The sequence below is a fragment of the Amblyomma maculatum genome, chromosome 11, assembly GCF_055883805.1.
Source record: "Amblyomma maculatum isolate TAMU_Amacu chromosome 11, ASM5588380v1, whole genome shotgun sequence".
In the NCBI taxonomy this organism is placed as follows: Eukaryota; Metazoa; Arthropoda; class Arachnida; order Ixodida; family Ixodidae; genus Amblyomma; species Amblyomma maculatum.
In genome coordinates this window covers 73,981,512-74,004,164 of record NC_139354.1, presented here as the reverse complement: position 1 = coordinate 74,004,164, position 22,653 = coordinate 73,981,512, and the positions used below count along the sequence as shown (strand labels likewise).

General features: G+C 41.1%; 1 protein-coding gene across 1 annotated transcript; it reads right to left on the bottom strand.

Annotated features, from left to right (window-relative positions):
* Nucleotides 1-254: 254 nt before the first annotated feature.
* Nucleotides 255-20,008, bottom strand: LOC146174170 (serine proteinase stubble-like). The gene is made up of 7 exons (XM_084585338.1): nucleotides 19,981-20,008; nucleotides 19,615-19,688; nucleotides 17,627-17,739; nucleotides 13,458-13,602; nucleotides 9,022-9,136; nucleotides 4,497-4,645; nucleotides 255-443 (listed from the first exon to the last, which is right to left on the bottom strand). The coding sequence occupies exons 1-7, from the start codon at nucleotides 20,006-20,008 to the stop codon at nucleotides 255-257; spliced, it is 813 nt and encodes a 270-aa protein (XP_084441464.1).
* Nucleotides 20,009-22,653: the final 2,645 nt, after the last annotated feature.

Below are 22,653 nucleotides of genomic sequence, written 5' to 3'. Positions count from 1 at the left end.
AAAATCTTAACAGCAATTAGTTGTGTCGTTGGCGTTTCGTTTTTAGATAATTATGGCGGGTTTAACGCAGGAATGTTGAAGAAGCAAAGAAAGTTATTTGAACAAGACGGGAGTTACTAGACCAATTTTATTTCTTAACTGTCTCCAAGCAGCGTTTTTAATTGTAACAAATTAAATGAAGAAGTTACTCAGATTTACTCAGCAAATTTATTAGGACGAAACGGGTGCTATGAACTAGTGATAATTAATTAGTATCATCCCTTTGGAATGGAATCTTTCTCTAAGCGTCTCATCATGGCTTCAATCCAGGGAACAAACGCTGCAACTCTTGTATATCCACTTGCGTCGTTTTCTCTGGCACAGCCGTAGCCAAAGGAAATGATGCCAACAAGAACTGACCACCCGCCTTTACTCCAAGTTGTCATAGGGCCTCCAGAGTCACCCTAAAATTTAGAAGGGTCATTTTTATGCCCTCGGTTGTCATGATTGCAAGGAACGCAAGAGGATCAATATTGTTATACATTTAGATTATCGTGTAATATACAGCTTTCTATTCGCGCTTCGTACAATGCACGATGAATGCAGGTTTCAAAATCAAAATAGTGTGGGAGGACACAAATTCTTTCTTTAGGTATGAGAAGGCACCTTTAGTGGTTACTTAAACCGCTTGCTTTTCAGGTCCTTGTTCGAGCACATAGGTTAGATAAACGCTTAAATAAGAGTCAGCTAACGTTCCTCTAATTGTCTTCCACATGCTTATTTACATACCCTAGTACTATTACATACATCACGACCGCCAGACACAGACATAAACCCCGCGTTAACCAAGCTTTACTAACATGCATTTTGATACTAGGGATAAATTGTTTAGTTGGTTATCAAAGGGACCCTGACGTCTGTTACACTCCTGCCAAAATGGCCATGGCTGTTTCTATATTAGTCGTGTCGTCAGGCAACTCGTTGACTAGTCACTCAGCTGCCTGACGCAATTAATCAACTGGCAGAGAAAAGCTTGTGATTTTTAAGCCCACAACGACAGAAACAGGAGGTTGATACGTTATACAGTCACTCATTCTGAATCCTTCTGCAATAAATTGTTGCTTGTAACCGCAACGTTCAGGCTGACAGCCGAAACCTCCATCTCCTGGATTAGGGCCCTTTAGGGCTATGCTGTAAAAACAGTGAGTGCATACATGGATATGTTAAGAAGAACTTAGAGGTTTCGCATTTATTGCGGCACACGCTTAACGTCCTTTGAATCTATATTGCTATTTTTCATACTATCGCTGCTTATTGATAGGAGGGTATACGATAAGCGATACACAGCAATGTTTTCCAGCAGTCTACTGTAGGCTCGTGAACGAGTTTGGGCGGCACGCTTCTAAAAATGAGTGCGTTGCGTCCATAACTTCTCTATGACATCTAACAGACTCTGAAATTAACTCTAAAGACCAATATATTATCATGTCATCGGCAGCGGCTTTACAGGCGGACCTTGTGCTCGTTTTCTCATCATATGCAGTCAGGTTAGATGCGTTTGCTTTTATGGAGCCAAGTGTGAAGTTGGGCATATTCAAGTTGAAAGAAGATTTCCCAGTACCTTCCATTATTTGTATTATTGATATTTCCCATTTAAAATGTACCTTGGAATATAGATTTCTAAGCGGGCAGGTGGCCTTTATATTTTTCTTCGACGTCATGTCATGTCGTCTCCTGCATAAAAAAATATAGCTACTACCCAAACAATCCTGAATATATTGCAAAAATATTATTATATTTTGAGCCATTGCGATATTCGTCAGAAAACCGAAAGAATGTTGATGTTGAGCTGATACCATATGCGAGGAGGAGTTTTATTTTTCGGCAGTTATTCTACCGCGTCTTTATCATATGAGTTGTTGGGTGCGGTCTAAATCTAAATTGGACTCTCATTTCGTTTTATAATGTCTTTTATGGGGAGCCGAAAAGGATGACAAAATGAAAGTTTATTTTTATTACCTTCGTCATCGCGAGCCGTATTTTATACACGCATATTTGTCGTGCCTAAAAAGGTCTCTGTCATGATGTACAGAATTTCAAAATGTCGCCATCAATTAACAGTACATGCTTTTTAAAGATGTCTAGCATAACTGCTTTAGCATGTCTTCCTTCACCGTGCTCCATTCACCGTCCGCAAAGGCAGATAGCCCTCCTAGCGCGTTTTACACGATTCGAAATAACCAGCATTTTAGGCACGTGGCGTAATTTTTTTGCAGCGTATATTAGAGATGAGAGTAATGACGGTTAACTACGTTTGTGAGAGCGCCTGGAAATAAAAATGCTGATTACGCTACTCCCAACAAGCAGTATGCGGTAATTTTATTTTGAAGTAATAAACATCACAGGTGATATCAATCGCACCATAGAAACAAAAACAATCTCAAGGAGGACGCTTCGCCTTGTAGTGCATACGGCCTTCTTGTGCTGCTCCAATTGAACAGAATTTATTCTCAGAAGCATCTTCATATGTGTCGTCAACTAAGCTGGCTCCTTTACGTACACTGTATTGTTTGCGTTATATTGCAAATAAATTATTTACCCTTAAAAGCTGCTGCACGTATTTTCTTTGCAATACATGTCATGCCGGCTGACACTGTACTGTCATCTAAAAACCTCTTAACATATTCATTACTGGCGATATGATCCCTCCCACCAAATGTATATGGTAGTAGCAGAAAAGCTTGTCTGGAAACGATATGAACACAGCTTATGGTCTAGCTGGATAGCACTCCTCGAGGAGTGTTAAATACTGGCCTTAATAGCTGACAAGCAAGACGTAAAATAGAAACAAGTAATGCTGCTAGATAAAACCCACAAGACACCTCGAGAAAAAATAATTTTTAAACAGCACTAACACAAACAACAACAAAAGATAGACTACCAACGAGACACATCTTTTGTGGTTGTGTGTGTTAGCGCTGTTTCATTATTTTTCCTGTAGTCAAAATGAACCAACTCGCCCAAAAAGAAGTGTTGAAGACAGCCAACCATTAGGAAAAAGCATTTTTCAACACTCTTAGGTCAAGTGGATGCTTTCGCTCTTAGTAAATAACGCTCAAATTCCACTATTTCGCAAGACAGTCAGATAGGGCTCTGCTCAATTCCATCCATCCTAAAACTTCAATAGACAAGGTCTATACTACGGTGGCCATAATAATGACGATAAGCAGCCACCAAGTGTAAATAATTAAAGTAAAAACAGTTTCGTGTTTTACAATTATGCAAAAATTCTTGAAGGCTTAAAATATACAAGTACATTTCTAAGCCAAAAAAATAACAATAGTTTGAAATATTATTATACAGACTAAGAGTGAATTCTAAGCTGTCTACCAATCTCAAGTCACTAAAACGTCACAACACGGCTGTATGCTCGTGAAGTTAGTGTTTTATATCACATAGTGCTGACGAACGAAGCACTAAACAGGGTTCATATTATTAGGCGCAAGTTCACTTTAGAGCTAGGATTAAAGAGTAAAACATATTCTTTAATGCAGAAATATTAGACAACGCTATCGCAACAGGTTTATTATGCTTATTAACAAAGATGCCATTTCAACCAATACACATCCTCTGATGCAATAATGTGAAATTCTGTGCACATTCTTTAGCAGATTCAATCATTCCGATGCTTTACCACATGATAAGGTATGCAGCTAATTGTTCATTTCAAAAAAATATCTCCCAAAGAGCAGAAGCACTTGGCTCTACCCATAGCCAGCCTGAAATTGGGAATCTTTCAGCGGTCCTTTTTCATGTCTAAGGCAAACCTTTTGGCCTATCAGTTTCGAAAACTTACGTTAAAAACGCAAACATGCCAAAAATGCCATGCATTAAGCTTCTAGGGAGCAGAAATAGCAGTGAAGTTTAGATTTACTGTTGCCTCGTAATTTACATCCTTAGGCGTGCTTGAACATTAGAATATTGCAATAGTATCCCAGCAGCTAATATTACGTGGCAGAAGTAGGGAATATTGTGTTTTGCATTTTTCTTCAGTAGGTACAGAAAACCTGAAATGCTGCTGCCAGAATTGCACAGCATTGCTTGGTCGGAAAGCCGCACCTACCCATACAACATGAATTTAAAATCAACCTGCCTGCGTTCCATAGTATTTTTAAAACTCAGATACCTACCCATCCATTTTCACTAATCATCAAAGAAATGAGCCGCTCTTTCCCCTGAAACCCCACAAACCAACCAACCAAACCAATCCGTCTATATAAATGCGAAAAGGTTGCAGCCCATATTGCACATCTATTGTGCATAACCTCTTTCTCATCAATTTCAGCATGATCAGTATCAAAAGGTTACTATATATTTTTAACAAACGGAACTAAATTACGAATCTATTCTATTAGACGTGCGATGTTGAGATACTCTAGATTACTATCATGAGGTCACCATCAAATAGATATTTTGTTGAGAGATGGAACTTGCTCTTAACCGCTGAACATACTCACATCACAAGCATCTTGGCCTTTTGCACGCGCGCATATAACAATGGTACCATTAAGTTTTTCTCGGGCTTGTTTGTGAAGCAACGGCTTGCACTTTCCATAGGGCAGTGCTTTCTTGAAAATAAAACGAAGAACTTCAGAGCCACGGCCACCTGTAATTTTATCAGTGCTATGTGAGCTTCGTTCCGTGCACGCCAACTCTGAGCGTATTTCAGACACCAATAGAAGGAAGTGTCTACCAACATTACCAAAAAAGTATTGACTGCCTTTTTCTTAGATGACGGAGTGCGACTTCTTTACAGCATAAAATATAGAAAGCGGCTCAAAAATTGTTGTTATCCTGTTTCCCAGCATGCTTCAAAATGTTTTGCATCAGCTATAAGTAAAAGTTACATTGGCGTCACTGAGTATTATTTACTTGTTTTAGCGTTTAAGATCGCATTTTAAATTTTGTCGAAGCCTGGATCTACCATAAAGCTCAAACCTGTAAGAAGAAAAAGATGTATTAGAAAAGCAACAGAAAGTAAAGTCCAACGCCTTGGTTGATCATGATCAATGTTTGATTTGGTTTGTTGGGTTTAATGTCCCACAGCCACTCAGGCTGAGAGACAATGTAGTGGAGGGCTCCGGCAATTTTAACCACGTGGGGTTCTTTAACCTGAACTGAAATCGTACAGCACATGAACGCGCTGCTTTTTGCGTCTACCGAAGTGCGGCCGCCGAGGCTGGAAGTCGATCCCACATCCTTGTGCGCAGTAGCCGAGCTCCCTAAGCACAGCATCACCAGTATCACAGTACTGACCATGGATTGAAAACAAGGCTCTTTTTATAGACTGGCAAGCTTATTTGAAGACATGTCGGAAATATGTTGTGCGAAATGCGTTACTCTCTCTACAGGGATAACCACTGAAATTTGGAGCATTTAAATCCACAATATCGGAATACTCCTGTAGGCTAACGCGGTTCCTTAAGTTTCTTGCGAAGGAGAGAGTGGAATCAAAGCCATGCAAAAAGAAGAATAGTCGCACTCATTTTGATAGTCAATGGTTTATTATTGAATATTTCATGCTTTGTTACCAGGAAGCAGTTGCCATTTTTAAAGGAGCTGAGTGGAGGCCATTATTTTTACCTTTGAAAGTGTAAAAGTCATTTTCTTTGTGTTGGCGGGGAAAATCGCGACGCATGTACAACAAATTTCGATCATTTCTGGTATTATCGTGTTAAAGTATTTCATGCAAGCATTTTCAAACAACCCTCTCTACACCAAAACACTCCTCCTTAGAAATAGAAATAACAAAAAGCCAACGTTCACTAGACAGTTTTTCATTCACTAACACCTCAAATATTTGTCTGCCTGAGCCAAGCTCTTGTCCAACCAAGCTGCACGGTTCTTACCAGTTTCAATCACTCCCTGTAGCCTCCTTCTTTTATCTTTGTCATTTTTCACCTTCAAATCAAACAATAAAAATTGTATTTCGCTTGGATTTCAATACAAAAATATTGCTTGTGGAAAATACGCAATAAGTACTAGACATTTATTCATTCGAGCGACATACCATCCGCCATTAAATGCTCACCCTCTCTCACTTTAGTCAGTCAGTGGTTAAGTTTTTTCATTGGTACTCAACTTAAACCCCGTGATTCTCCCTCTCCAATTTTTTAATGTAAAACACGTTTATTTGTTTTTTTTTTTACTGGCAGCGTTCTTTTTGGCGCTTTGTTTGTGATCTGGTTTGTTATTGTATCGATGTTTATATTTTCTATAGAGGTTTACACTCGTTCTTTTCGTGTATTTGAAGTTTATTTCTTTCAAAGGTAACACTTTTTAATTTCAAGAACTTTCGAATAAACCCCACTATAGCTTGCCGCTTCCAGAGTTTTCTGTATTGCATTCTATTGCATTCCATTGCTTTTTCCTGTATTCATTTCTTGCATTGCAATATTTTACTGACAATGAAACTTGAATCCTGAATATACGCAATAGAGAAAAGGGGTTACCCAGATTTTGGACGCTGTCTAGTAGTCTTCGCTAAAAGAAAAATTGTATAACACTTTGGTTCTTAAAGATGAATTGACACTTTTTTCCCTTTGTTCCTGTTCTTAGACGACTACACGACCTATATTTTCATAGCAGATTTTTGAGTCATGAACCTCTTTGCTGCATAAGACCAGCTGGGGATTCATGGTAAAATAGAAGCCGTGAAAAATATCGCTCTTTTATTTCTGTCCGAGAATCCGAGCAAGTTGCTCTGAAAGTATGTATTTTCAACCAAGCATTGCACCAACATATTTTCGCTATAGAGAACGCTACGAAATCTTATTTGTATGAGTTGATAGATTTTGACATGATATCCTAGTAAAAACTAAACACGCATGCTAAAATGTTGCTTGAGATGAGATTAGACAACATCTTTAATTGCCTAGTAGGCATATAGGACTTAAGGTGTATCTTGGCGCAAAGCTCTATTTAAATGGTTACAAAATTTGATGTGTTCCCGGGCACTCGCTTGCTCACTAACAATCACCTCGCAATAATTTAGTACCTTAGCTTGGACACACCTTGCGAGCCTCAAAATGTGGTAGCGTTTCACAACTCCCATTACCTAGATTTAGGGACTTAGACATTTGAGGCATAAAAACAAAATGTCCAGCTTCGCTCCGTGATTGGTATTTTTCTTTAAACCAGTGCAGTTTTACAGCTTGCATCTTTGTACGTCGAAACGTTAATTGTCTTTAACCTCAAATATACAAGCATATCAGTATACTAGCGGCAGAAAAGCGGAGTCTAATTTAAATACTATGTATTAGTTTAGATTGTTCCAACTACCGCAAGATCGCGCTTATATCGCATGCTAGCAAGGTGATGTTGAGAATCCTCCTAGGTAGGCTGCAGCAGTATGTGGATCGTGAGCTTCCGGATGTGCAAGGTGGGTTGAGCAAGGGCAGAGGAACTAGAGACCAAGTTGCCAACCTTCGCTGGATCATGGCAAAAGCAAGAGAGTTCCAGAAACCCATCTACTTCGGCTTTATTGATTATGCGAAAGCGTTTGACTGCGTAGATCACAGCAGATTGTGGCAAGCTCTCCAAGAGATGGGAGTTCCAGTTCACCTCATCTGTCTCCTCAGGAACCTGTATGAGGGCAAGAGGCCACAGTCAGAACTGGGCATGGTCTTACTGATTGGTTTCCGATTGAGAAAGGAGTGAGACAAGGCTGCATACTGTCGCTCTGCCTATTTACCCTATATTCAGAGTGCATCATGAGGAAGGTCGGTCTGGACGAGTCTTCAGCTGGAGTGAAGATTGCTGGAAAACGTATCAACAACCTTAGATATGCGGATAATACCACTTTAATGGCAGAACGTGAAGTGGAACTCAAGGGACATCTGATGCGCGTACAAGAAGAGAGTGAGAAGTTTGGGCTTAAACATAACATTAAAAAGACAAAGATCATGGCGTCTTGCCCTATCAAGTTCTGCAGCATCAAGGGACAAGAAGTGGAAGCTGTGACAGATTTTCTCTTCTTGGGCTCCAAGATTACTCCGGCAGGATACTGCAGCCATGAAATTAGGAGACGCCTGCTTCTGGGAAAAAGAGCCATGGCTAGCCTTGATCGCCCAGTAAAGAGCAGAGACAATAGTCTACCAACCAAGATCCGTATAACTCGTGCTATGGTCTTTCCAGTTGTGATGTATGGATGCGATATTTGTACTATGAAGAAGGCTGACCATCGAAGAATTGACGCGTTTGAATTGTGGTGCTGGCGGAGACTCTTGAAAGTTTCTTGGACTGCCAGAAGACCAAATCAGTCGATATTGTCGACCATAAACCCTGACTGCTCATTGGAGGGTCAAATTCTAAAGTTAAAGCTCAGCTACTTTGGTCATTTGATGAGAATAGAGGAGTCGCTGTAGAAAGATTTGATGTTGGGAAAGGATGAGGGTCGCCGGAGAAGGGGTAGGCAGTGAACGCGATGGTTGGATGGAAAATAGTGAGAGACCGGACAGCGTGGCTTGACATGGTCCATAGGGTCACGAAGTGTCGTACACGACTGAACGACTGAACTGAACTGATTAGTTTAGTCTCTTGCACTCTGTCCAGCCCCGATTCAATTTTGTTACGATATACATTCGTTTCGTAGTCGATCAGAGTTCATTTCAATTTTGATATATTAAAGCTCTAAATTGTATTTCTTTTGCTAAGGCAGATCAAATATTATGCGGTAATCCAGATGACGGTTAGCAAATATAGAGTGTATACAGTTGAAATGTGCACTCTATTATAGCACTGTCTAAATCCCGTGCTTATAGCACTGAAGGTTCATCAGCATACTATCTGGTTCTACTAACCACGAGATAATTGAAAACCATTTCAAGTTTTCATTTGAATAGGAGACAAATACGTGTTTTGAAGCCGGATGAAATATATATTTTTTCCGCCTCTGAGGTAAAATTTCAAAATGCAGATGCGCGGATTGCGCCCCTCTAAAATAAATAAATATTTTACTCAATTTATCAGAGGTCTACTTGCCTTCCTTGGTGACGCCCCAGCCAGCAACGACGAGTCTTTTTCGGAATATATTTATTGGTGCTTTTGGGAGGCAAACAGGGGCTACAAAGCGCCCAAATTTTAACGGTTCTTCAAGCTGGTAAAATAGAACAATGCAGAAGATGATATCGAATGATTCGTGTTAAAAAAATGGTTTAGAATAAAGCATGTTTTTGATGGTGAAAGTTAAAGCAGCGTCGTCCATTGTCTTTAAGTGTGAACCAGTATGCTTCTCACACTGTTTTGTGCTGAGGAGGCTAGCGGTCTGTGAGATTCACTACAGCTGAGTTGGAAATACTCTAGTTTCACAAGTACGACGGCTGTAAAGGCTGGGAGTATCGTTATTACGCTAGTGTGCCACTCGTATTTGCAATAACTTTTGTAAACACAGGGTGCGCGTACTGTGGCTCTACCGGTCCCTGTATTATTTCGAAAACAGTCGGAAGTCTGCAAACGTGGATCCGAGACATAGGGTGCAAATCCAAAATATTACCCCTATAAAGACTGTTTCCTTCGAAAGCATTGCGCACATAATTAGAAAAGATGCGCTTTCATGATGTGTCCAGAAATTAGTGAGGCGATTCTATCTTTAGAAGGCGAAAACGATGGGCAAAGTTTTCCTTCTCAAATCACCAAATGACGAACAAAATACAATGGAAAAATGAATTGACTATGCTACTACAAAAAACTGCGAAATTTTCTTAGCGGCACTCTCAAACGGCTATGTGTAGACATCAGAAAAGAACAAAATAATAGCCTGGAAACGGTGAGGCACTGAGAGAAAAAAACATGCATCACATCTGATGTAATGATCACCAATTTCTCCATTTCTGTTCGCTTTATTTTCTGATATATGCACCAGCCGAGCTACGGTCATCGCAATGCTTTCGTAATTGTTTAAATGGGACTAACACTTATTTATCAGCAAAATAATCTTCGCGTCTCAATTTGCCGGTTGTGAACCTTCGCCACACATTATTCACCGAAACGTTACGCCACAGCTCTGTGTTCAGATAAAATAATATGGTCGGTGCCATGACCACACAGTCGAACCTTTCAAAATTGTCAGTGCTGTGAAGCTAACATATCAAAATGATTTCGATGCACAACACATATCACACAGATATCCTTAACATAAGCAGACTCTATTGAGAGCAGGCAGCAAGCATCAACGCATAAGAAGTTAACTAGCTAGAGCGACAGCCGTGGTCACAACTCTTCTAAACGTAATGCCTCAAAGGTAAAATAATCTTTATGCTTATATAACACTAAATATGACGACTGTTGCGCTAAACTATTGCACAAAGAATAGATTTTATGCTTGTACCGTCCCCTTTTTAAGTTTTTTTCTACAATTTGCACATGAAAACATTTTTTGAGGACTTGGCTTCACAAAAATGATACTTGCTTAGAATGCCAGCTCTCGCTACTATGTCTGCACATTTAGTGCGTGTCTTAGATGCAACATAGCACCAAAGTATGGGATCAGTTTGCTTAGCATTGCAATCTAGAGTTACATAATTCCAGCCACATGATCACCCTCATGTAAGCTAAGTTGGTGACCAAGGGGTGTGCCCCATAGTGGCCAAAGTGGCGCGCTGCTATAGGTGTGATGTCATTCAAAAGAAAGCACCGGGTCAACTGGGCGGAGTGACGCCATCAAGAGCCTATGTAAGCAATAGTGGCTCACCACCATTTCTGTTTGGTCATCATATAATGGACATTATTGTGGCGAACTCCCTTACCCCGTGACCATTAAGCAAAACCACTGCGTGGCGCGCCACCAAAATTAATATTGTGTGTCGTCACTACAGATTCCTCTCGCGCCGACGTGGCCGCCGAGTGAGCAGCTGCGTTTATGCTGCCCTTCCGTTATATACATTCAATCAGGACGAGTGCCGACATTGCCCAACTTAAAGCCATCATTGCTCTTAAAGGTATGGTACACCCGTTTGGTGCGGTGGGTTCGGAGGGGTGGCAAATGGTTTGATACTACAAGGATCACAGAATTTCTTATCGGGCTGAGACCAAGTGTGTGTGCGGAATTCACACAAACGACATTTGAGCACCGAAACCGTTATAGGGGGCACCTGCGGTTGGCTGTAGCGGCCGAACCAGTGGTCGCATAGGGACACCACTTTGTCGCTTCGTGCTGAAGACGTTGGCAACAGAATTTCGGATCTAGGTGTGAAATTCGGATGTAACAATTTAAACCCACCGGTTACAATGAAGGCGGTTACCGAAATGAATTTGTAATCTGCACGGCAGGTGGTGTTGGAGGGATAGTCGAGGCGTAGAAAGGAGAACTCCAGACGGAGCATGGTCACAGAAACGGTGATGCATAAAAGGGGAAGAAGGACCGTCCCATGTAGGGCGATGACACCGCCGTCTCCGAGCCGCTTCCGACGATCCGGAGCAAGAAAGCGCCAGCGAGAATGCTTCGCGTGCTCTGAGAAGCCAAGCATACTGAACCCTTGCTGTCTTCAGCAGAACATCTGCAAAGGTGTTTCAAGCAGATTCGTTTCACCTGCAAAGTACCGCCTTTCTGAGAACCTTGAAACATTGCAGGTTGGTACATAAATTGTAAGCACGCATTATTGTTCTGGGATGCCGAGTGGTTGGTTTCGTTTATTGCTTTAACGTCTTAATGTTGGCAAGGCTATGAGAGCCGTCACTAGAGGGCTCCGGAAACATCGAGAACCTGGGGTTCCTTAAAATGTACTGACGGCTTCCAGCCCATGGTCTCCTCCGTCTTGTACTTTAACAACTGAACTACTGTTTCGGGGCTTTTCTGGGATGTCCTGCAATGGGCCTAGCAAAAACGAATTTATTTGAATGATCATTCTATTCGATACCCCAACGCAATGCAAAATGTAGACGGGCGCTTTGATATGCGTTTTCGTTTCTAATTTTACTGCGTAGCTTATGAAAAACTAGAATGATAAATCGGCGCTTTGAATCAGTGCTTCAACAAGATCTTATTTCTGACAAATACTGTTTGACTGCTTGCAGTGTATGAAGAGAAAGACAATTTAAAAGCAGTAGCACCGTCTCTTTGCGAACTGCTCTGTTTTATCTCGCCCATCTCGTGCTCTGTTACTTTTGTGTTCGAAGTGTCTTGCTGCATTTCGTAAAACGTCTGTAAACAGTGCATATTATTATAGCATTTTCTCGGTATAATAAAGAACTTGTTACGAGAAGACCAGCTTTTCGAACAGGAAAAAAGCGAGTACTACATGCAGTGATATCAACGTCCGTCTTTAGCAGCCACCGCAATATTTCCCAAAAAATTGCACCACGGAATTGAAAAAAGCAATGGACAATGGTTTCTGGCGTGTAGCACAATCAGCAGTTTTAGCAGTCATGGCGAAAACAAGAGCATGTCTCAAGTGATGCTTTAAGAGCGAGCATTGAAGTGTGTTCGGAAAAGCTCTGATGTTTCTTGTTTATGATAATGGGGGAAGTTAGATGGTCGGAAAGCCTAATAATGATCCGTCATGCTGAATCACTACGTTCATCTAAGTCTTTACTCCGAGCGCAGTGAACGTTTTGGGGGAGGAGGGGAGGGTGAGTGTGTTCTGTACTGCGAGAGCCGCGTAGTTGGCTTCCGCATGTCGATGCGTCTATGTGCCTCCCAGAATTTTGAGATTGGTTATGTTTAGGAATTACTCTGGTATAACGGGGTAACTTATTCAGCCCGATGATTGAGGCATCATCTGTTTTAGTGGCTTTTTTTCTCGGACGTTTTTTCAGGTGTATAAGAAATAAATGTTACAAAAAACCCTTGCTTGTGCAGTGGTTATCGTATTCGATTAGGAAACTCCAGGTACCTGGTACGAATCCCACCGTTTGTGCACATTTCTTTCATCTTCCGCCCTCCCTCTCTTTTCTATTTCCTTAAGGTTTTTTAGCGTACGCGAGCTAATTACTGCATTTTAGTTTTTATTTAAGGTCTTCTTTCTTTTCCGAGAGACCACTCCAGGAGAACGGAGAGTGGGAGTTTGCGCGTCTCAGTATCTTTCGTGGCAATCTCTAGTTCCATACTGGGCCCATAATCAGGTATGGCGCTGGGAGGCTGCTCCTCAGCTGCGCTGGTTTTTAAATAAGGAGTGAATCACTCCTATTATATTATACTGGCGAATCAATAAAGTACGCCACAGTGAGTAAATGAATGAACAAGGTATGCTTTCCGTTTCAAGTTTTCATTTTACTACGTAATAATTTACCCATGTTTTCCAGAGAGAGCAGCGAAAGTATTCCAGGTGCTGTCATAACGTTGCTGAAAAAAATCTAACATATGTCAGAAAACTTTATCATGCCACCTGTTTTATTTTGACACAGGCAGTTTTAAAACAAACTTTTTGTAAGTAAAGATAACACGTATATGTTATTGAATCAGGCAAAATGTATATTCTCACCTTTAAGATAGATATATCATTCGCGTAGACACTCAGCACGAAGTCAGGATGAGTGGTGAAAATTTTTGCTTTCATTCTAGGCCCATGTTCGACTTTACTGCTGTTATAGAAGACATCCACACTGGATGGTCGTTCATCATCTGTTCTGGTACAACGAGCCACCAAAACAAGTAGTTGCATTCAGACAAACGAAAGGAAAGGTGGGAAAATGATATGAAAAACACAACCTGCTGCCACAACCAAAAACTGCTTCACCCCAAATGGTGAAACGAACAATTCGTTCTATTTCCTATAAAACCAACAGGTTAGGCTTTTTCTGTGAAGGTTACACTATTGGAATTCTTGTATACTTGGAAATAAATAGTTCATGCGGCATGACTGTTACGACTAGTTTTGAACATCAGTAGTTGCCATTCTTGCAAAGAAGCTCGCGTCATAATTTAGGAGTTGAGTATACTGGGGTCCAACCTTTTCAATACTGAAGCCATAAAGCTAATTTATAAATAGTTGTCCTAGTTCTGCAATGATAAATATCTCATGCGTCTCAGAATGTGATTTTAAAGGAACATTTTATTGCATAAAAATTGTGTCCCATAGCAGTGCTCAGATTAGCATGGCATGTTGAAGATAATTAAAGATTGCGAAAAGCTGAAGTTGCCAATTTAAACCTATGGCGCGATAGCTTTATGGCTGCCCTTGGTTGCCATTTCTTGTGGATACTTATTAGTATGTATTACTGGTCCTACGTCTTAAATACTAATTTCTGGGTTTTACTTTTTATCTCTGCCGCATTATTTTAGTATGCGTTCAAGTGGGAACAACCCCCGTGTCTCCTTCGTGATATAAAACTATAGATTCGCATTACCGAGCTGTACGGCATTATCAGCGGGACATCAGTGTGGCGCGTCCGACTCAGAATGCAGATCTCTTAGAAGTCGGCATACTGATGTAACACTCCAATTTGAAATGAAATGCTCAAATTTGCTGATTATGCCGAATTGGGAGAGTGCTGTGGCCGAGTAACATCAGGCAACGGTGCTACCAATATCTGCCAGAGCCATGTCCTGATTTTTCGCTTCCAGCGTCGGCAACACACAGGGTGCATTTTCTGAAGGACAGGCATTTCACGACAAAAGAACAGTTTTCTAGTGATCGCTAAACGTTCTTTGCAGAGATAGACATACTCTGTGCAATCACATTCTAATGCCGAGACGTGTACTTCAAAAATGTTTAATTTCAAAACCAGTGAATGCAAATATAGTGTGTTCAAATTAGGGCAACACTATCACGTATTACTAGGTTGCAGTTAGCCGTTAGTTTTTGCATGAACTATACGTGCAGCATACAATGCTTGAGTTTAGGACAAAAAACGCAACTCCATTTTTATTAGAAGGCGCATGTTTCGTATATAATATTTCCTGTCTCTATTTTCAGTGCCATAATGTTATCCACGCATCCTATTTTCTACTTTAAACGTGATTGTTAAAACAAAGATCACTCAGCAGAGCAACATGTTGGACTCTGTCGGCAAACCTGTTTCTTCAGGAAGATGATATCTAAATACCTGATTATTGGTAAATACCGGCATTTATATAGGCGCTCTTATGAGCCCGTTCAGCGCTTAAGCCGTGCCGGCATCGGAGCCGTTGGCTGTGTAACCCAGCGAAATGAACCGAAAGCAATTTCCCAGAAGAAGAGAGAGCAGACACACGAGCTCTTGGAAGGTGGGTATGTTGCATATGCACAGATGCGAGGAGATCAAGACACGGCCTATCTGGCAGAGTGCGCGCCTCACCGAGGACAGCATCACCAACACCCTAGAAGCTCTCCCGCTATCTCTGTCTCCTTTCTATCGCACTCTGCGTTAGCGTTCTGCTTCGGGTTCTGAGATAATTTTGAGACACTAAGCATCGCCGAGAAGCAGGAAGTCGGAAGCTGCAGCATGATATAGTTTAGATGAGATTTTCGGGGCTGGTCACACTGTTCACATCATTGTATTGATAGAAGAAAGGGAATGAGCTGCGCTGGGGAATTTGTTATTAGAGAGTGCAGCAATCGTCTTTAAAGTTGTTCGACCTGTCATAGTAGTGCTCTTTTCAAATATTACTAGGGATTATGTCCTGAGACTAAGTGCATACTGGTTTTGTTTTGTCAATAAGTACTTATTTTCTTGTGCTACCGTTCATATGCGTAGGTTATTGCGAATATACAACACAAATGGGCTGTTTTAAATATGCATTCCGCATGCATCGTTCTCTCTCTTTCAAATTTAGTTTTATTCAAGGCAATTTTAATGTGAAATTCTCACACGTTTGAAAATATGATGACCCTGTAAATGGGCTGTTTATTTCGCATGCTACCAAGGTGATGTTGAAATTCCTCCAAGGTAGGCTGCAGCAGTATGTGGATCGGAAGCTTCCGGATGTGCAAAGTGGGTTGAGCAGGGGGAAAAGGAACTAGAGACCAGATTGCCAACCTCCGCTGGATCATGGAAAAAGTAAGAGAGTTCCAGAAATCCATCTACTTCTGCTTTATTCATTATGCGAAAGCGTTTGACTGCGTAGATCACATCAGATTGTTACAAGCTCTCCTAGAGATCGGAGTTCCAATTCACATCATCTGTCTCCTCAATAACCTGTATGCAGGACAAGAGGCCACAGTCACAACTAGGCATGGTCTTACTGATTGCTTTCCGATTGAGAAAGGAGTGTGACACAGCTGCATTCTTTTGCCCTGCCTATTAACCTGTTGCTGAGTGCATCATGAGGAAGGCCCGTCTGGACGAGTCTTCAGCTGGAGTGAAGATTGCTGGAAAACGTATCAGCAACCTTAGATATGCGGATGATGCCACTTTAATGGCATAAAGTGAAGTGGAACTCAAGAGACTTCTGATGCGCGACGTTTGGGCTTAAACTGAACATTAAAAAGACAAAGATCATAGCATCTAGCCCTGACAAGTCCTGGAGCATCAAGGGACAAGAAGTGGAAGCTGTGACAGATTTTCTCTTCTTGGGCTCCAAGATTACCTCGGAAGAAGACTGCAGCCATGAAATTAGGAGACGCCTGCTTCTGGGAAAGAGAGCCATGGCTAGCCTGGACCGAGTAGTAAAGAGCAGAGACATTACACTGCCAACCAAGATCCGTATAACTCTTGCTATTGTCTTTCCCGTTGTGATGTACGAATGCCAGAGTTGGACTGTGAAGAAGGCTGACCGCCGAATAATTTACGCGTTTGAATTGTGGTGGTGGCGGAGACTCTAGAGAGTTCCTTGGACTGCCAGAAGGTCAAATCAGTCGATATTGTCGACCATGAACCCTGACTGCTCATTGGAGGGTCAAATTCTAAAGTTAAAGCTCAGCTACTTAGGTCATCTGATGAGAAGAGAGGAGTCGTTGGAGAAAGATTTGATGTTGAGAAAGTTTGAGGGTCACCGGAGAAGGGGTAGGCAGCGAACGCTGCAGATGAAGGGGTAGGCAGCACCCTTGAAACGCTGCAGATGAAGTTATGTGATGTTAGGAAGATAGTGAGACCGGAAAGCGTGGCGTGATATGGTCCATAGGTTCACGAAGGGTCAGGCACGACTGAACGATTGAACTGAACTAGAATGGATTGTAGTGTCACCTTCATCATAATGGCTGTGTAAAAACACCTGCCACTCAAATTAAAGATTTTTTGTTCTGAACAATTTTTTCTTGGCTCACATGTTGCTATGCGACAGCGAAAGCTCCGAGCCTTTAGCTGGTCAAGTGGCAAGCAGCCGGTTGGCGCCTCGTTTTAAAAAGCCCAATACGGGTTACACAGGTCAAGCTACACTCCTACGTATATGGTGAGAATTCCACAAAGTCCCCTCCCACATGGCGTCAAGTTCATCCTTATCTCAAGCACTTCCTAAAATTATTCTATTCAGCTAGACCTCTTTTCAATGCTTTTTGCCTCAATCGTGCTATTAGGGACGTGTTTTCAGTCTTAAGACGAACTAGTTACTACATAAATTGAAGCCTATTTCAATCAGACTGATTGCAAGACACACTGGGCAAAATAGAAGTACGGAATTTATATTGCTTTTTATGCAGACCAAAATAAGTTGACGCGGAAATTGCACTCACTAAAGCAACCTTTGTTCTGTTGTCTTTTTGGCGCTAGGTTGACAGGAAGATGGTACACTCACAGACTAACGAAACAGTGCGCTGCTGAGACTATGAAGCTTCGCGATATGATGCTGCCGCTGCAAGTCCTGGCTGCAGATATACCTCTGCTCTCAAAGAGAGCGCGGAGAAACACCTGCGTAATCGAAGTAAAAATATTTTAATTGCTTGGTCGATTTGAACGCAATTATTAGTGCCCAACCAGGGGAAATACACATATTTCATTCTATTGTATTTGTTCTGGGCACTTGTTCTGGACACTACAACGCAGCAATCGTATTTGCTGCAGCAGAAATGATATTTGTGATAAAAAGTAAGCCATCCGTACATCCGCTTAACCGCCGCCATAGGGTATCAATGGAATGTTCCAGCTAGCCATATCTACGCGCTTGGATGCATGTAGAGTGACATTAACCAAGTGCTGCGAATTTGCTCCATCTGTTGGGATTTATTTAAAAAAGACGTATTCAACCGCGCCCATTTTCAATGACTTTTTTGTTCGCCCTCTCACTGCCAGGGGTATGGTTCCAGGCTGTGCTGTATTAGTTGATGGGGGCACGAGAGTAATGCTTGCGTCATCAGGCTCCAGCCACGGACCAGGACCAATTGGGCATTACTTTCTTGTGTGTGAGGCACTGAGCTATGATTTGTAACTTCGTCATTTTAATTTGGTGGGCAAAAAGCAGTGATTTATATTTCTCACCAATTTGCTTCACTGCGATTGTCTTTTTAGAAGACATCAAGAAAATGTCATTCATCGTAGAAAAATGAGGAATGCGTTTTTCAACGTATTATAAAACTGTAACTACTGGCGAAATATTTCCAATCTTATGTTTTTATTTTAAAATCGCTCCTGTCTCCCTATGGATATTTTTTTTATTTCCTACCAAAGTGTTGGAAATGCGCTTTAGCGCTCTTTTTTACATAACCTGAATCTGTGTAAAGCTCGTAGTGTCTAACAGTAAAGTCAAGGAGGTAAAAAGCTGAGAAAAGAGTCAGTTCCTCTCGTGTATGTTTTTTTTTAATATTTTTTCCGCTAGGCAATTTATAATTACTCAGTTATAAAAAAGTTCTTTCTAGGTTTCATGCATCCGATTTGGAAATCAGTTACCACAAAGATTAAAAGGAAGTAGCCGCGCGGTTTTCTGTTAGAAATACGCATAAAATGAAATAATTTTATTCCCCATTGCGTCTTCGGAAGTGGAGGTGTGTATGATATAACCAAAACACATATTCAATAATGGAGCAAAAATCCCCAATAACGCATTTTCGCATGAACTATTGCGTCCCTGCTAATATGTAAACGTCATAGCTTTATGGAACCCCTTTATAGAACCTAGTCAAATCAGCCTCGGCTACAAAAGAAAAACTATTTCAAGTCGAAATCAGATCCTATACTCATCTGGTCTGCAGTGCATCCGTCGGCGCCTTATTCTTTAAGATCATTCGCTTCGTTAAGCTGCACTCGAAAAATATTTTGCATTTACCATATACAACATCAACAATTAAGACTCTGGGCCTGTTCGATTTGATTTCATTACAGTGGAAATTGAATGAATCATGTTGTCCCAAGAATGTAGTAACAATTGTCGTTTGTTTTAAGTTTTATCCTGTAAGTGGTAAAAGATTACTAATTTTTAATCCTGCTACAATATAATTAGATAAAGCTCATACGTCGTTTTGCTAGATTTTGCTTTTGTTAGGCCTAGGTTTAGACATAGGCTGATATGACTTTGCAGCCACTAAATTTTCCAGACTATAGAGTCGAGGATTCTGTGAACTGCAAGAACGAACACACGATCCTGTATCTTTCATGAACGGATAAGTTACGGTACATCAAAGGTGGTACGATAGTTAGGCTATATAGACGAACTGCAACCTCTCGTTGTAGGTCAAACGGTTTGGTCTGATACATGGCGCTGCGAAGATTTCGCTTGAATGCTGCAGTAAAATTGGCAAGTTAGCGACGCTGGAGCTAACGCATTGAAAGAATCTCAAAATATTTACTCACAATCCATGGCATAGCCACTCTTGAAACTGTCCGACCGTTCACAATTCTTGAAAGAGGCGCAGATCTTCCGCATCCTGCATCAGCGGACAGGTCTTACTACGAATATGTGCGATAAATATGCCAAAATGTATTCTCTATGCACTGCTGCAGATAAAACATTATTTTTGTCTTTATACTATGTGCCTTGATACCAGTGTAATATGTGGTCATATAATTGGCAGTGAAACAAAGAACTGGCAATATTTCTCTATAACGCAAATTTGTTTGAAAGAACAGGAAACATGAATTTTAAAAAAAGAATGTAGACAAACATGCTGCTTACAAGAATAAAGTTTACAAAATCTGTGCTCTTCCTGAGCTACTCACCTGAAAGAGTCTGCGCCAGTCGCCCCATGTTTTTCGTCATAGCAAACGACCTTGTCAGCGAAGTTTCATAGTAAATAATCTAATTTCGTTTAGAGGCGCGGCCGCAGTTAAGGTCAGTTTGCAAAGTGTATCAAGTGCTTGGTCAGAAAACTAGGTTAGTGTAACGCAGGTGCCGAGTTTCATATAGTGAGAGCATGAGAGAGAGAGGGAGTCAGATATCAAACTGTCCCCTAATGCAAGGCATGAAGTAGGCACTGATATAAATGGGGGTTCGATCATTGGCAGTATCGCAATGGGGAAATTTAGCATACTATGTAACCCAACACCTAGAAGACTTTGCACTGCCAGTGCCACAAGCTCATGCTTAGAGACGCGACAAGCGTGCGATCCGCTTTCTGGCATATGGTGCCACACATCACATTCTGCAATGAACCTGCACAGCCTGCTCCTCTGAGTCTAGTCACGTAATTATACACTACCCTGTGCTTCCAGTCCAACAACCGTTGTGATGCAGTGTGTCTTCCTGCTGCAATAGTTACAGCTTCGCAGTGTTTTATAACTGCGCTCTGCGAAGGAGTCGGAAGTCCAATTTTTGAAAGCATCAATCACTGAGCGCTTTGTTTAAGGTTCTCTATGTTGCTCGGGATGTTTTTTTTTTTTTTCGGAAACTGATGCCGCCTGGATGGATGGCACGAAAGAACACCTTCAAAGAATTTTTCAACCTGGCCCTGCAAAAAAGTGGGGCCAAACAATGTCTGTCAAGAATTTTTTTTTTCGATGACAGTCTTCGCTGGTCAAAGTGTGGAGCACGCAATTTTTTTCTTGTTTTCTTAAAGGATCGCGAGAATAATTACTTTACATGAAGAAAACTCTTGGCTTTTTGTATTCTACGCGGTCATTAGCGGGCTGTATGCACAAGTCTGGTGCAACGTTAAATTTAGTCATTGTTTATGAACAATGAAAACTTCAAAGTATTAATGCACATATTGATGACAATTGGACAAGTTGCCGGTTGATGGCGAATATATATTCATTACTCAGCAGTTAAACCTGGAAACAAAGAATAATAGTCTGTGTGTTTTTTAATATTAGAGACAAAGCTGAGGACCATTAAAAGAACACTGAGATAGAGGAATCTAAGATTTCATTCACTAGCTAAATGTTCACCCTGGAGTTTGTTCACCAACTGAATACGTAAATTGTTGTAAGGTATATCTATGGAATTTTGAAATACGTTTGGGAACATTTTACAGAAATAGCTTAAGCTTCTGGTGCGCGGGAAAAGGTACGCGTGTAGTTTATCATGTGTTTCCAAACAGTAATTTGGACGCTCTTAAAAATCAAAGGCACGCAGTTCACAAAAATAAACGTGAGACTAGAAACCCGCCAGGGAAGGGATGTGTTTATATTAATAGACAGTTTGAGGGTACAATAACTCCAGCCTCAAGTATCTAAAAGTTTACAAATGTAGTTTTTTTCGTTAAAAATATGAAGTAGTAAATTAGGTCTCAACATAGAGTGATTCCCAGGTCTCTTACATGTCTTTCTTTCGAATCACCTAAGAAGCGCCAGTATGATGACTGTACGAGCTGAAAGGAAGGTGACGCTTAGCGCCTAAGGAACACTTTAGGAACACTTTATTTTTCTTATTCATCAAAAAACAATGTTCTACGCATGACGCTGTCCGTCGAGCCCGACCAGAAGTCGATCACTGTACGTTGCAGTTAGCTTCATTTCACATGGCGGCTTGTTAAGCGCCTCATTGACCAATCTAGTGAGTTTGAACAGTCTCGCGCCGAACTGTGATAATGTGCTTGCTAAGTCATATCTGTGACAGTAACTTTAGTTTGCCAAGCCACGGCTTGGATGGCGTGCTGCCACATGTGCTCTCTAAACTAGACCCCATGTTTTGTATTTAGTGCCAGCACTACAACAGACACATCATTGCAACATATATCTTTCACTGGAAAAGCAGGCTCTTTGTGAAATGACCGGAGTTTGTGGAATACTTTTCAAAATGTAAAAAAAGAGGTATAGAGGTGCGGGCCCAATGTCTTTAGATGAAAAAAGGGCCGGGTGGTACTGCACGAATGCCGATATATCATACCACTCTTGCAATAACAAAGTGAAATACTTTGAAGCAAAGAAATCTAGTAAAAAGTTCAATATCATAGCTTGTTTTGCGTCCCTTTGATATTTCCAAGAATAATCACCGTGGAACTTCCTCCTGTTGTATCGCACACTTGTTTAGTATGTTTCAATATCACTTAGCGTTAGCGACTGGTAGTATGAAGAATGCATAAAATCGGTTCTGCATTACCAGTTGTACGTGCGTTTACAGAGACCTATTGCAAACGTGCTACGTTTTCTTTTCTTATTTTTAACGAGCTGGCATTTTGAGACTCACAATGAACACTGTTGAATCCACATTGCAGAAATGCGAAAGCCTGAGCTTTGATGGGGCACAGAGTGCATCACGTTTGTTTTCATTATAAACTAAATGCACCCTCATTATTACAGCTACTCTCATTATGGAAATTATCACTAATTCCAGCGTCACTCACATTGCTACTGTTATTCTGACGGTAGAAAAAACAAGTGTAATATTGTAACGCTCACTGTAGTATCTAACAATATGCTTTTCACAATCCCTGGCGTGGCGTAGTTAAAGCG

Excerpts from the sequence above, each read along its gene's own strand:
- LOC146174170 (XM_084585338.1), bottom strand. The coding sequence starts at position 20,008 with ATGGGGCGACTGGCGCAGACTCTTTCAG. Across the intron at positions 19,689-19,980 it reads ACTGGCGCAGACTCTTTCAG|GATGCGGAAGATCTGCGCCT; the intron begins GTGAGTAGCTCA and ends CCGCTGATGCAG. Across the intron at positions 13,603-17,626 it reads GCGCACTGTTTCGTTAGTCT|AACAGATGATGAACGACCAT; the intron begins GTGAGTGTACCA and ends TCGTTGTACCAG.